At 50.7% G+C, this 14,593-nt stretch overlaps 2 protein-coding genes across 2 annotated transcripts in view; one reads left to right on the top strand and one right to left on the bottom strand.

Moving 5' to 3' along the window:
• Positions 1 to 7,954, bottom strand: part of USP40 (ubiquitin specific peptidase 40) — a 66,868-nt gene extending 58,914 nt beyond the window's left edge. The window contains exons 1-4 of the mRNA XM_028509790.2: positions 7,369 to 7,954; positions 6,050 to 6,262; positions 3,374 to 3,441; positions 1,879 to 1,992 (exon numbers count right to left, since the gene is read on the bottom strand). Of these exons, the coding sequence (XP_028365591.1) occupies positions 1,879 to 1,992; positions 3,374 to 3,441; positions 6,050 to 6,248 (381 nt within the window). The 5' untranslated portion in view covers positions 6,249 to 6,262; positions 7,369 to 7,954. The remainder of the gene's footprint in view (positions 1 to 1,878; positions 1,993 to 3,373; positions 3,442 to 6,049; positions 6,263 to 7,368) is intronic.
• LOC114494135 (UDP-glucuronosyltransferase 1A10-like) lies at positions 5,479 to 14,371 on the top strand. The gene is made up of 2 exons (XM_028509023.2): positions 5,479 to 5,629; positions 13,420 to 14,371. Exon 2 carries the CDS (start codon positions 13,478 to 13,480, stop codon positions 14,369 to 14,371), a length of 894 nt encoding a protein of 297 aa, XP_028364824.1. The 5' UTR covers positions 5,479 to 5,629; positions 13,420 to 13,477.
• Positions 14,372 to 14,593: the final 222 nt, after the last annotated feature.

Below are 14,593 nucleotides of genomic sequence, written 5' to 3'. Positions count from 1 at the left end.
CCTAAAGGGGAGGAGAGGAAACGGCTGGCAGGAGGCAGGACCAGAGCCAGAGGGCAGCAGCTGGTGCGTGCAGAGGGGCGGTGGAGTGTGACTAAGAGCCCGCTGCTGGGAGCAGAGGGCCCGGCACGTGCACCTGGCACGTGGATGTCATGAGTGACTCTGACAAGAAGGGTGGAAAGGAGCTGGAGGAATGAGGGGAAGGTGCAGAAGCAGAGGCAGTGAAGGAAGACGATTTTAAATTTTAAAAGTAAGCTTCTCGTAAAGGGAAGCTGACCAAGTGGATAAAAGCTGCGGCTAGATGCAGGACTTGGGATCTCTTCCTTCCTTCTTCTTTCCTTTTTAAGCACACAAGACCCCAGAGGAAGTGAACCTCCCCAGCCTCGCTGGCTCTGCTGGGAAGGAGCACGCGGAAGTGTCCAAGCTCTGTTTCTGAACAACCCCGAGTCTGCCCGAAGTGTCTCAGAGACCCCGTCTGCCACTGCAAGTCCAGTCTGGAAGGGTTTCCTGCCAGATTTTATTTAGAAAGAAATAAGGTTTTCACAGCTTTAACAAGCATGAAATCAGAAAATTAATGGGAGCTCATTATCCAAAACAAAGGGAAATCCATCAACCGATGACTAGATTTTAAAAAAACATGTGGAATATCCACCCAACAGACTGTCACGTGGCAATAAAGAGGAAGGCAAGGCTGATACACACCGTCTGATTCCACTGCTGTGACACGTGCAGAGCAGGCAAGTCCACAGAGACAGAAAGCAGATTAGTGGTTGCCGGGGGCTGGGGGGGAGACTGGGGGAGGACACTGCCAATGGGTACGGAGTGGGAAAAGAATTGAGAGTGGTGACCGTTATACAGCTCTGCAAATACAGTAAAAGCCCACTGAACAGTACCCTCTAAAAGAGGAAATCTTAGGACACGTGAAGTATGTCTCAATAAAGTCTTATTTTTAAAATAAGAAAGAGGAATTAACCCTAAGCACTGCCCCACCCCAGAACTTTTAATGTTCTTTTGGGGAATGTATCGTGAGCCATTAACATCAGAGCCCAGGCCCTACCTCTGTAACCACACAGCCTCGCCTAGTTAAAGGAGCGTTCCTGTTAGACAAAGACCACAGTTCAGAGCTGACTATTGAAGGCAAGATAATGCTATTTTGATCACTGCCTCTTTAAATTCTGTGACAGTCTCCCAGATCCGTGTCTTGACAAGAGCACACCCATTCCATAAAAAAAATGTGGACTTGGTTTTGTTTGATTTAATACAGCTAACAGCTACTGATAACAAGCACCTTTACTTGTTGCTGACAAATGTTCTGTGTTTGTATACAGGGAAATACCCTTCAGGGACACAGATGGAACAACGAGACAAAGCCTTACAACAAACAGGACACAGGCGGACAATGAGGGGAGTCGGGGGAAGGCAGGGCAGGGAGAGGGCAGAGGCCTGCCAAGGACAGTCTCACAGTCTTGCTTGAAGCACACGTTCAAATCCGAACCCCCAGATTCAAACACCAGCGCATGTCACAAAGGCAGATGGAATTACAGCTAGGCAGCGTTCTGAGCTGTTTGCTATGCAAATGGTAATTTCCATGTAGTAGGTGTTACATCTCAAGTAGACCGTGTAAAGATTCTCAGGGTGTAAATTGCACAAAACAGCTCTTACACTCTCCTTGTACCCACAGCCCTCTCCCCACCCCCAAATCACAACCATTCATAAATCTTGCAAACAGCAAATGTTCGAAAATATATTTCTGCCTTGTAAGTGTTTAAAATGAGAGAAGCAAATATTTAAAAAATACCTTGAGACCCTAACACAAAACTGAAGAAGTTAGATAACACATCAACCCCGTGTTTCCTCTCCTGGGGAGGCGGGCCTTCGTACCTCGTTGCTGGTCCACCCGAAGCTGCCCGTGAGGTCCTCCGTGGAGGCGGCCTCCTGGTCCAGGAGCAGCAGCTGGGCGAACAGGCGCTGCAGCTGCAGCGGTATGACGCGCACCTGCGGGGGCAAGGGCTGTCCTGAGCGGGCCTCTCCGGCCTCGGCTGGGGCCTGTTAAAGGGCTGCACACTAGTTTCCTTACGCCTCCTGGTTCCTTCAGTTCACCCAGAGGGAAGTTCACAAATATCTGATTACAGAGAGTGAACCATCTATAGCTAAGATTCATTTTTTTTGAAAATTCAATCCAAAATGTTTTAGGTTTCTGGAGTTTTCCGCCTCGACATAGTTCAGATCAATATTAAAACCCAAAGAGGCCTTCATAAACTACTCAATTGATTACAGACTAGCAGTAATTTAAGTCTCTAATACAGACTTGTCAAACTCATTTTCACTGGGGGCCACATCAACCTCGTGGCTGCCTTCAAAGAGCTGAACGTAACTCTAGGACTGTATAAGTGTAACTGCTCCTTAACTAGCGACAAGGAGCTCGGCACTGCTGCTGGCTAGAAGCAAGGTGCCCGGCGGATAAAACAAGGTGGGGGGCTGGACTCGGCCTGCGGGCTGTGTGTCTGCCACCTGTGTTCTACTAGTTCATTCTCGAAGATAGCTCTGAAAAAGACACACTCCCATGCGGAGTTTCCCAGTCGTGGGAGTTTCCTCACTTTCTTCCTGCAGGCTCCAAGCCCAGTCCTGCCTTATTTGGGGTGGTGAGGGCCGGGCTGGCAGAGAACGCTGCTCAGAGCCTGGCCTGCACCACATTTAAGCATCTAAAGCGAGAATCTGCCCTTAGAAACTTCTATGGCAATTTGTCGTTGCCACAACATCTTTACTGTATCCTATAGACGCATGACCCGCAGCAGACTGGGAATCACACACACACACACACACACACACGGACACTGGCCCTTTGAGGCACAGGGGTCTGTGCTGTGCTGGGCTGGGTCATGGAAGGCTGACTCCTTGTAAGAAGCACTGACTGCAGCCAGGAAGCACCACGCTTCTGAACGATGTTTAAGCAGGGGCGGAACACGAGTCGGCCTGCACTTATGGTACAGCGACTCCTCACTCAATTCATTCCCCGAACACCAGACTGAAACACTGCCCTCCGTTTGCCGCTGTGACGAGTAAGCGCATTAAGCAGAGTTTTCGGCAGGCCAGTGCAGATGGTGTGCAAACCCCGCCTCCACCCGGGGAAGGGGAAGAAACACAGCAGAGTGAGGTGTGTCTGTCAAGCTGCAGCAATGTTGCATTCGGAAAAGTCATGGCTTTTTGGAAGGAAAATTCCATTACTAGTAGGGAATGAGCCAAGTCACTTTCTGAAAATGAGAATCATATTTGGTAATTAATAAAATGACTGATTTCTATAAGAAACCTAATCCTTTCCTTATGAAACATTCCCTCAATACTGCAAAAAACCCCTTGTAAATCATAAATTTAATACCTTTGCATCAGGATTATCCTTTTCCTCTAAAGAACCAAGCTCTTCCGGGCCAAGAGAAAATAAAGCTTCTAAACAAAAGTAGAATCAGAGATGTCAATGACATTATTTCATCTTAGAAAAACAAGACCACCAGTAAGTAAAATCAGTTAACGATTCAGAAATGTGACTGTGGCGATAGTTCTACCCTTACTCTATACATTGTACGTTCTGGTAACATTATTTTTAAGCACTGACTACAGAGGGCATGCTAGGGTTTCAGTATGAAAGATCTGTAAAAGGAAAATTATGCATATAAAACTGAAAACAAGAACATCAGAAATCGGTGATGGCTTCCTACTGCCTAGGGTGTGGGTCCCTAAAGCCACATAAGGAATATTAGGAAATGTAACAAATGCAGAGCAATGTCCCACGTGATCAGTAACAAGCCACATGTGAGGTTTCCGGCCATCCTCTTCTGAGGACCACCTTGACTCTGAGGCCATGTCCTTCCTCTTTTGAGTGTGCACGTGTCCTTCCTGTGTTGAGGGTGGTAACAGGCAGCAGTAGTCTTAGCTGGAAAAGCAAGGTGGGGGCCCAGAGCCAGTCTCCAGGATTTTTTTTTGCAGTCCAACATCTAGCTACGCCACCCGACAGAGAGACATCTGAACCTTCTGGGAAGTCTGTATTCAGGCCAGGACAGGAGCTCCTACCGGGAAACGCCGATCCGCCCCACGGAGAGAAGGTAGGACGGGTGTAGTTTCCTACCGGCAGCCACCACGGCCTGGCGATCACTGTCAGCACTGTCAGAGTGCTTTACCAACCCCCACCCCCCCGGCCCCCCAGCCCCTGGGAGGAGCTGGTCTACAGGAACCACAGACACACAGGCGAAGGCACAAAAACCACACCAGGACCCTGACAGTCACCTCCCACTCCTCTCAGCTACACTGACCAGGGAGTACAGTGGACCCGATCTAGCCCTACTCCGTAAAAGATGGTTGCAGAAAGCTCCGAGATTTCTCTCCCCCAGTTCTCACTCTAAATTACACCTCCCTTCCAGGAGCATCAGGATCTCGGCTAGGCCCCGTGAGTGCAGCATCCGCACCACGGTGCCAACCCGTGCTCTGGGCCTGTCGCCTCTGCCTGGGCACCATGTCCTGGGACTCGGCCCAGTGCTTGCTCAGTGGTATTCTCCATGACCGCCCCAGCCCGAACTCAGTCTCTTTTTAAGGCTACTTTTTTACTTCAGGTCACCCTTAAACTTCAGTTACATTAAAACTCGGAGAAGTACTCACTCCCCTAGGAATCTGCTTCTTCACGCTGAAAAGTTCCAACGGTGGAGTTACTGAATGCGTCAGGGAATCCTTTTACAGAGGGGATAGAGTCAAGGACAAGAGGCCCCTGTCTTAACTCCCACCGACAGCCCAATCCACTAGAAAAGCCCTGGGAAGGGGTAAGGGTAAATGTTTACTACATCTCTGGAGTCAGAAAGTCTTTCTAAGCTTAAAAGCAATAGAAAATGTCACAAAGATGCACAATATTTGTGCATCAAATCTGTACAAGATTTGATAAGTGTGCAGCCGTGGGAAGGGGCACGTGGCAAAGTCGATACAGGATGAACCAGGCTGTCTGTCCTCAGAATATAGACACTGTGGAGAGCTGAGCTAGAGCCATGCAGAGCTGGGGACCCCCTTCAGGGCCGAGGGATGTTCACAATGAAACCCAGGCAGCGGGAGAGTTAGTTATGACTCCTGCAGAGGGAGGGAGTGTGCAGGGAGGGGAAGGGGACAAACAGGGAGAGAGAAACAAGGGCAAGACATGCAGGGTCCACTGAGGTTGGCCTTACTTCCTATAGGCCTTTTCTGGGAGTCCCCTATATTCTGACCATAAATCTCCTTTCAGATTGAGATTTGAGTGGGTTTCTGTTCCTAGCAAGGGATCCCTCTGTCTAACTTCCGTCTTCGGAATTTACTACTTCCAGATTTTAGAAAGGTACTATGGAGGAACTATTTACAAAGGTACTCTTTAGAAAGGTACTATGAAGGTATTACAGTAACATTATACCTCCCCCCCCCCCCCTTCAGGGTCTGGGGCAAATAGCACTGGCTAATCAAAGAGATTAGCATTACTGCAACAAATTAATGAATATTCATCCAAGGGAGATAACTAGGCTATAGGAGGCTTCACACCAGGTCAGGTTCTGACTCCAAACAAGAGCAGGTCGGAGGAGGCTGTCAGTTTCCTGCGTTTCAAAAGTGCAGGTGAAGGACTGCGGACTGTGTACGCAATGTGACGCCCTTCCCCACTCCAAAAGGCAGGATATAACTGCTGCGGGTGCCCGTGGCTTGTGTGTTTATTACTGGGGAGAAATTTTACAACTCAAATGCAAATAGTGCAACAATAATGAAAGCCTGCACTCACAACAAAATTGTCTCTATGTCGTCCTTTAAATTAGAATTAGAAAAGAAATACTGCCTTCATTTCTTATTTTGTGACTAAACATTACTGTCATTACACAGAGTATGTGTAAGATAATTAGAATTTCATATTCAGATCACGTGTTTTATTAGTAAACGCAGGCTGCAGAACACACCTTTAAGATACTTCGTCTTGTTTTTGTCTCTTTCTGCTCTTGCAAAATCAACTATGTATGCAGATGAGGGTACATATTACTAATCAAATGCATGTAACGTAGCATACCTCTGAATTCAGGTGTGAAATGAAGAGTCTGAAGGAGGGAATTGAGGTAACAAGTTCCACCCTGATTTCTGATTCCGCTTAAATTGGTGAATTCTCTAGGAGCAGGGGGCTCCAATGCTTTGGTCTTTAGTTTCTTCCTTTTTCCGTAATGATTATTTGACACACTGGAACAATCCTCTTCAAATAGGTCCCCAAACATTGTGAAACTAAACGCTATCCGTAAAAAAATATGACGTGTTACAAAATGCTTTTATTCTTGTAGCAAGCTTTCCCCGCACCTCCCTATCTTCCACCTGGGAGTACGGGTGTTAAGTCATTCCTTGCAAAGAAAGTGTGTGGGTTGTTTGGGCTTTGGAGTCGCCAAGACCCGGATTTTCTCGCCCCCTGCGAGGACACACGACCTCGGGGACCCTGAGCAACTTACTTAACCAGGCGTCCTTATTCCTAAAACGGACTCCACCTATCGCGCACGGCCGCTTAGACATTCCCACGGCAGAACCACGGAAAGGCACTCGGCGCGCAGGGTTTGGCCCACCCGTAGTAAAGACAGCTCTTTTTAAAAGGCGCATCAGCATGGGCAGTGAAAAAAGAAAACCCATCACGCCACACCTGGTCAGCCGGGGTGGCAAAGGCAACCCCAGACTCCGAGCGAGCGCCGACCAGGGCCTGGGGACCGCCGATCACTTCCTACAATCTCTGCTGCTCACTCGCCTCGCGCCAGCTCACGGCACCGAAAAGGAGTCAGTGGCACAAACTGACCTCGGCAGCAGCTCCGTGCGCGGGCCCGAAGCTGGAGAGCCGGAGGAGGGTCGCTGGGGGAGGTGGGGGTGGGGGGGACGCTGCCGCTAAGACTGCCGAGCAAAAGGCCCTCTCGTCATCTCCGTCCCGCGGTGCCGACGGGCGCCCCGGGGGCCCAGGCCACCCGCTGAAGTGGCGGAGGGCCCCCCGGGAGGGGACGCGCACAGCTCCCCGCGCAGCTCCCGGGCGACAGGAAATGCGGGGAGGCGGCGGTTTTCCGGGCCGACCCCTCCCTCGGAAGCACACAAGATGGAGGGGCGACCTCCAGGTCGCGGTCTGGGCGCCCGTCTCTCCCACTCCCACTCCCACTCCCGGCCGAGGCCGGGCCCTCAAGCCCTCCAAGTCACCGCGGGGGCCCAGGGTCGCGAGGAGGCCGACCTCTGGCCGAGCCGCCAGGACTCCGCGGCCGGAGGCCGCCTCGGGCCGTCCCTCGGCTCCCCCTCCTCAGGCCGTGCCGCCCACACGGTCCCCTTCGGCCTCCCGCGTCCCTCCCCGGAACCCCGGCCGCTAGCTCCACTTACTGCCTAAAGCCCAGACCCCCGCCCCGGCCAAAACTCGAAGAGAACGGTCGCGCCCCACAAAAGCGCCACCGTGTTGGCGTAGGCGTGTCTCCCGCAGCCCCGAGCGCGAGCGATTTCTGGAACGCGCGGACTACTCCTCCCAGGATGCCCCGCGGGAGCACGCCTGTCGCGCGCGGCCTTCTGGGCAATGTAGTTCTTTTGCATGGAGGTTTCGGGAGTCGTGGTGGGAGGGCGGAGCTTGCTCTCTGCTAGCTCGCGGGGTTTCCAGGTCCGTGGGCCCTCTAGGTCAGCCGACCACTCATTCAGTCACATTTAAAATGTATACTTACTGGTGTTCACAGCCCGTATTAGTTAGAGTGGAATACGCAAAGATCACTTGTCTTTGGTAATGGCTAATTCCCAGGTTACCTAAACATTGGCAACATTTGTGTAAGGGCTTCAACTTTCCATGCACATTCAAAGACGTTTTCCAGTTATCTCCAGTGAAACATGTCCCACGTAACCTTGATTCTTTATAATACCCTCAATGTTTATTTTTTCTGCACAGACTCTAAGTGGCATGCACAAGAGTACACTAAAAATGTGTCAAAATTAGCCCTGGCTGGTGTAGCTCAGTGGATTGAGTGCGGACTGTGAACCAAGGTATCACAAGTTCGATTCCAAGTCAGGGCACATGCCTGGGTTGCAGGTCACGGCCCCCAGCAACCGCACATCGATTCTTCTCTCTCTCTCTCTCCCTCCCTTCCCTCTCTAAAAATAAATAAATAAAATCTTTTTAAAAATGTGTCAAAATTATTTCCTCTTGCAGACTTGAATACCTTTGGTGGACTCTTTCAGTCGTGTATGTAAGCAGGCTCTGCTTCTGGCCTCTCCCTGGCCCAATCCAGCCTGCACCCGAGAATGAATGAGGGAGACAGGGAGAAGGTCCTCTGGACTTGAGCTAAAGGTGGGAGAGGAGAGCAGCTGTCACACAGAAGTCCAAGTGAATGCCAGCCCGAGGGAGGTGGCAGGGCAAGCACCAAGGGCAGTGGGCCGGTTAAAAGGCCAAAGGCCTAGAGGAAAAAACAGAGTGGGAATAGCCAGTCCTCATTCTCAGTCGCCTTCACTGCACCACGTCACGCTCGGCAGCCTCCTCTTCGTGACTCCTCCCGGCCCCTCGGCACTCTCTCTCGCTGCTTCTCTTTCCGCCCTTTGCTTCTCTGTTGCCGGCCATGCTTCATCCCCCTCATCCAAATAGTAGATCATCCTCAAACTTCCATTCCCTGGTCAGGAATGAGCACTGGAAGGCTGGCTCCACCAGGACACAGGCTGCTCGAACCAGAACAATCGTGGGCAGGGAGGCTGAGACGTCTCCGAACTGAGGGCGCCAGCCCTGGAAATCCCAGAGCGTGACCGTGGCAGGGATTAGGAGAGGCCAGACAGATCAGCGGGTGGTGCAAAAGCTGCTCTGTAGAAGAAAAAGGGCCAGAGAAGGCCTGGATCAGTTACCCAGGTTGAGGTTCGGTCGTTCCCTGGTCAGGAGCGATGAGTTGCTTTTTAGTTTTTCATTCATGTATTCATTCATTCTTTAATACATATTCAGTAAACATCTGTATTCATTTAATAAGCATCTGCTAAATGGCAGGCACAGAGCTAGATGCTTGAGATTCAATATTAATCAGACTGACATGGGTTCCTAAGTTCATGGCGCTCACTTGCTGGTGGAGGAAACTAAGAAAAAGCCAGATGGTAGTGACAGCAGTAAGGAACCTGAGGGAAACAATAGAGAAATGTGGCACTAAATGCAAGGATAGCGGCAGGGCTGCCTCTGATGTTGGCCTCAGAGCAGACTTCTTAGAGGATAACCGACCAATGAGGAGGCATATGAAGAGCTCAGGAAAGACCTTTTCAGGCCGACAAAACAGCAGATAAAACGTCCTGAAATGGGAAAAAGAAACGGTCCTGTTCAAGATGCAGGAAGGAGGCCTTGAATGAGTGGAAAAAGCAAATGGAAGCTAGCTAAGGAGATGGATGGAAGCTGGACCCACCCACCTTTCAGCCAAGGCAAGGATACTTTGGAATTGCAATGGGAAGCCATTTGGTGGTCTTATGCAAAAGACAGCATTGTGATTGATGTTCGGAGAGACCACTCTGGCTCCTGTCTGCAGGGCAGGAGGAAAGCAGGAAGACCAGTTGAGGAGGCTGCTCTCGGAGTCCAAGAAAGAGATGAGGGGGGAGTGATGTCTGTGGCAGTAGAGAGAGGGGCAGACCCGACATGTGCTTTGGAGATAGGACCGGACTTGGTCACGTGGTGGCTTTGTAATGTGCCAACTGGGCGGAGCCGAGTTTTGCTTCCCAGATTTTCCTTCCCTGGATGTTTCTAATTAGGGTTAGTCACAGGGGCATTTTTGCTGGAAATTGCAAGACCGGTTTTGTTTTCTTCCATGCAGCAGTTTGAGACGGACGCTTCTCACACATTGATAGCACACATTGATGCCTATCTGCAGACTCACCTCATTGGCATAGAGCAGCGGTTGGACCTGCCACGGCCCTTCCTTCCCCTGGCTCTTCCTTCAGCTCCTTCCACCTGGGACAGGTGTGCATTTAGCTGTGCACAGAGTTCTCCTGCGGGACCCCCATGTCATCAAGGTTGGAGACAGTGAGAACAGTCCAAGGTTCTAGTCCCTTCTTGTGGATTCCAGTTCATCCTCGTGGGTCCGAGCTCCTCTGTCTCTTCCCTACGGCACACCCGTGCGCCCTTCCAGAACACCCACCCTGCTGTCCTGAAGCTCCAGCATCGGAGGTAAAGACTGTTGACAGAGATCCCTTCAACCAGCCCCTACATGGGCCAAATCCCTAGGACAAACTCCTGACTGTTTGTGCCTTTGGGGGTTCTGCCTCTCTGATGAGACCCTGACTGGTACAGATCAAATGGAGGGGCTGTGGGGAAAGTGATAGCATGTACATGTTTACTTAAAACTCCAGGTAGTGGAACATGGCACTTGCTGAACCAGACTGGGAGAGGGGAAAAGAGCCCAGGTAGAGGGGGAGTTATTAAATTTTAGGAGCCAGTGAGGTAACATTTGAATGCTATCACAGTGTAGGCTGTAGGGTCCGAACAAATAGATTAGGGCCAGGGGAGCAGCTTTTGAATTGTTATGATAAGAAAGAGCTTCCCCCAAGGCTGGGGCGTCTGCAGGTAGCACAGGCTGCTTCAGACGTGGGTTCAAGAAGGGCCACGTTGGCAAGAGGGGCGGTCCAGGCAATGAATGGGAAACAAAACTATCCTTAATTTTAGGTGGTCTTCTAAAAATCATTTTCACTAAAAGTCTATATAGTCGTGAGGGCCTCCTGCATTCGATGGAACCACACCCAAACCTATATAGCCACCCTCGCCAGAAACCCCGCGATGACCCCCATGTCTGCGGGCCCCACCCTGCCCGCTGCACTAATCTGGGCCCGGCTCCTTTGGGGCTCATGATTACTTTTGCAAAAACTGGGATTTTGACGCAAGGGGTTGGTGTAAGGTAAAAAAATAACAAAAACAAACACAAACATGGCTCTGGCCTGAAATACTTGCGATTTCATTGGTGTCTTTTGATTCCTAACCTATGCCTTGTTACTTAATCTATTTGTTAGGCAATCTGTACCCAGTGCTGTAAACAAGAACCTTTCAAGCCAAAAGTCACGCCTTATTAGCAGGTTGGCAAATTGAAAGGAATACTAACCAGCATTTAAAAAGAGAGAGAGGAAAAAGGGGAAAGAACCATAATAAAGTCCAAGCAGACATAAAAGTCAGGGTCCTGAGGTGGAAGGCAGTGACAATGTGGAAACTTTGCTTCAGATACATAGACCCCCACTTGCGTACTGATTGTCAGTGTGGTATATAAACGAAGGACGGACAAACTGGGGGGCTTCCATCCCCAGAATACTGTGGTCTCATAGCTCTGGGGCCAGGAGTCGGACCTCAGGGGCTGGCAGGGCCTCGCTCCCTCTGAGCACTGAGGGGAGAATCCTCCCCGCCTCCTCCCAGCTTCGCGTGGTTCTCTGGCTCCCGCTGCAGCTTCGGGTCTCTCTGGTCATGTGGCCTTCTCCCACGTGCTCCTGTCTTCCTGCAAGGACACGGCTCACACTGGAATGGGGGGGCCGCCCTACTCCAGTGTGGCCTCCTCTTAACTAATTCCATCTGCAATGACCTTATCTCCACGTCAGGTTATATCCTGAGGTCCAGGGGGTTAGGACTGCAACATACCTTTTCTATGGGGTGTGGGGAGGGAGCAGTGTAGCTCCTTAACAGCCTCCCAGAGTTTCCCCGTGCCCATGTGTAACCCTTCCCCCTTCCCCCTTCCCTGCACTGTCGGCCTCTCCACCCCTCCCCACCTCCCCAGCATGGCACCGCCAATCAGCTCTTTGTCACTATAGATCGGTTTGTATTTTCTAGAATTCTGTATGAATAGAATTATACAGCATGGACTCTTCTTTTTGGTCTGGCATATTTTATTCTACAGAATTATTTTGAAATTCATCATTGCTGTTCATACCTGAGAAGTTCACTCTTTCTCTATTGCCCAGCAGTGTTCCAGCGTACAGACAAAACCCAGCTTGTCTGCCCACTCACCTGTGGGTGCACATCTGGGCTGTTTCCAGTTTTTCATGTGACAAACGCAGTTGCGAGGGAGGGTCATATATAAGCTTCTGTACGGAAGTCTTCTGTGTTCATTTCTGTGCTGGTTCGTGAGGCGTGGCTACAGGGGGAGACACAGGAGAGGCTCAGAAAAACAAAGTTTATTATCATCACAGGTCCTCGAGACATGAGGGGCACAGGCCACGCCGGGCCACAAGGGCAGCACCGGGCTGGCCAGGAGGCAGAAGGAGCAAGACACGACGGGTAGGGCGGGGTGGTGGCGTATGCCAGGGCCCTCCTTGGGGTTCTGTGGAAGGTGAGGCAGGGCGGGAGAAACAGGCGGGGACTGGCTGGTTAGAGTGCTTCAGCAGGCTCTCAGTGGTAGGGGTGTCTAGGCCACTGTGCGGGGCCCTGTGCCGTGCCCAATTCTGGGTGGCCAGGTGGGCGATGGGTGCCTGCTCCCCTTTCTACATCACCGCCACCCCCCTGTGCAGCCCCCCAGAGGCACCCAAGGGGTCCCGCTCCTCCACACGCTCGCCGACACATGGCATGAGTCATCTTTTTATTTTTAGTTATCCTAATGGGTGTGTAAGTGAAATTGTGTTTAATTTGATTTCCTTAACGACTTAAAAACATTGAGCATCTTTTTATGTGTCTGCCATGTCTATGTTTTCTTTCTTTCTTTTTTTTTTTTTTTTTTTTTTTGGTAAAATGTCTGCTCAGCTTGTGGCTGATTTTTAACAATTCTTTTTCTTTTGTTTTCACAATCTTGAATTTTGAGAACTCTTTATCTATTTTAGGCATCGTAGATGCACCACAAATATTTTCTCCCAGTCACTGAATTCTGTTCAATAAAAATTAATTTTCGAAAAACCTCAGATTTATAACAAAATTGCAAACAACAGTTTAAACATTTTTCCAAAAACCTGCAGCATCGGGTAGACAACCCAGGCTCACCAGGTCGGAGGCCTTGGAGCCTTCGGAAATGGACCGAGGGCAGCGGGGCCCTGTGTGCCCTGGGGCTCCCCTGCTGGGGGAAGTCAGCCATCAGGGGCGACCAGTCTTTCCTTGACACTGGGGGTGTCCATCTCTAGGCAAAGAGACTTTGGTAGCCTGAGGATAACATCCAGATTTCCCTTTCAGACATGCTCCCCCAAAAACAGCTTTATGCAACTTGCCTTTTCTTTTTGTCTCTCCGAGCACTCAGGGTCCAAAAACCATTGCTTAATACTTCTCTTTGCAAACTGGCACTGCAGTGCAGGGGCAGGAGCTCTGCCCAGGCAAAGATCAGAACTATTCTTATCTGGGAAACAACCCAGGAAAACATGTTATTCTCTAAGTTCTTGTGAGGAAATCATTGGCAATGAGTGGTTTGGGAATTTCTGTTCGTTTGTTTTTTGTTATGAATACACACCCTCCCCTGGGGGCTGTGCTTCTTCTGCCCACAGTGTCTGTCACGGGAGCTCCGAATCCTGGAAGCTGGCTGGCTTGGGCTGCCACTATCCAATGGCTCCTGCGGCGTTGACGGGACTCCTCCCTCTCTGTGCGTGTCTCCTGCTGGCACCCGGCTGTGCCCAGGCGGGCAAGCTGCTGGTGGTCCCCATGGATGGGAGCCACTGGCTGACCATGCGTCCTGCTGTGGAGAGTCTGGCCCTCCGAGGGCATGAGGTGGTCATGGTCAAGCCACAGGTGAACCAGAACCTGGAAGTCTCGGCCAAATGCACAGTGAAGACTTACTCCACATCGTACTCTCTGGAGGATGAGCGCCATCAGTTCAAGGGTTTCGCTGACTCCCGGTGGAAAACTCGGGCAAGCCATTTATTTTCCCTGCTGATGGTTCCGTCTAACCATAGTCTTGACTACTTGTTTTCACGCTGTAGGAGCTTGTTCAATGACAGAAAATTGGTGAAATTCATAGAAGACAGTTCCTTTGATGCGGTGTTCCTAGATCCTTTTGATCTGTGTGGCTTAATTGTAGCCAAGTACTTCTCCCTGCCGTCTGTGGCCTTCACCAGGGGGCTGTTCTGCCACTTTCTGGAAGAGGGCTCCCAGTGCCCCAGCCCCCCCTCCTACGTTCCTCGAAGCCAACTGGAGTTTTCCGACACCATGACCTTCTGGGAGAGGGTGTGGAACCACATCACCCACGTGGAGGAACGACTACTTTGTCACAATTTTATCAAAACCGGGTTAGAAGTGGCCTCCGAGATCCTCCAGACCACCGTGACGGCTTATGACCTCTTCGGCCCCGTGTCCATCTGGTTGCTGCGCACCGACTTCACCCTGGACAATCCCAAACCCGTGATGCCCAACATGGTGTTTGTCGGCGGCATCAACTGCCTCCCGGGAAAGCCGCTGTCTCCGGTGAGTGGCCAAGGCGGGGAGGAGAGACGCCTTCTGTAGGCGCCACGGCCTGTGGGTTCCATTAGCAGCCTTTGCAGTTCCTGCCTGGTCCAGTGAGTTGCTTTGTGTGCATCCATTTGATTGTGTTGGCAGATTTTAGGAGCCGTCCCCTTTGGTACTCATGTGTATGCAATTACGAAAGTTGTTTACAATTCTCAGGCTGCATTTGTAAATACTGTTTTGGAAAAAAGTATTGGAAAGCACAATAAGAAATGAAACTTT

Source organism: Phyllostomus discolor, chromosome 4 (genome assembly GCF_004126475.2).
Source record: "Phyllostomus discolor isolate MPI-MPIP mPhyDis1 chromosome 4, mPhyDis1.pri.v3, whole genome shotgun sequence".
Taxonomy (NCBI): domain Eukaryota; kingdom Metazoa; phylum Chordata; class Mammalia; order Chiroptera; family Phyllostomidae; genus Phyllostomus; species Phyllostomus discolor.
Note: the sequence above shows the minus strand (reverse complement) of the source record. Positions and strands in the feature narration are given on the sequence as shown.

Coding starts and splice junctions, on each gene's coding strand:
- LOC114494135 (XM_028509023.2), top strand. CDS start 13,478: ATGGCTCCTGCGGCGTTGACGGGACTCCTCCCTCTCTGTGCGTGTCTC.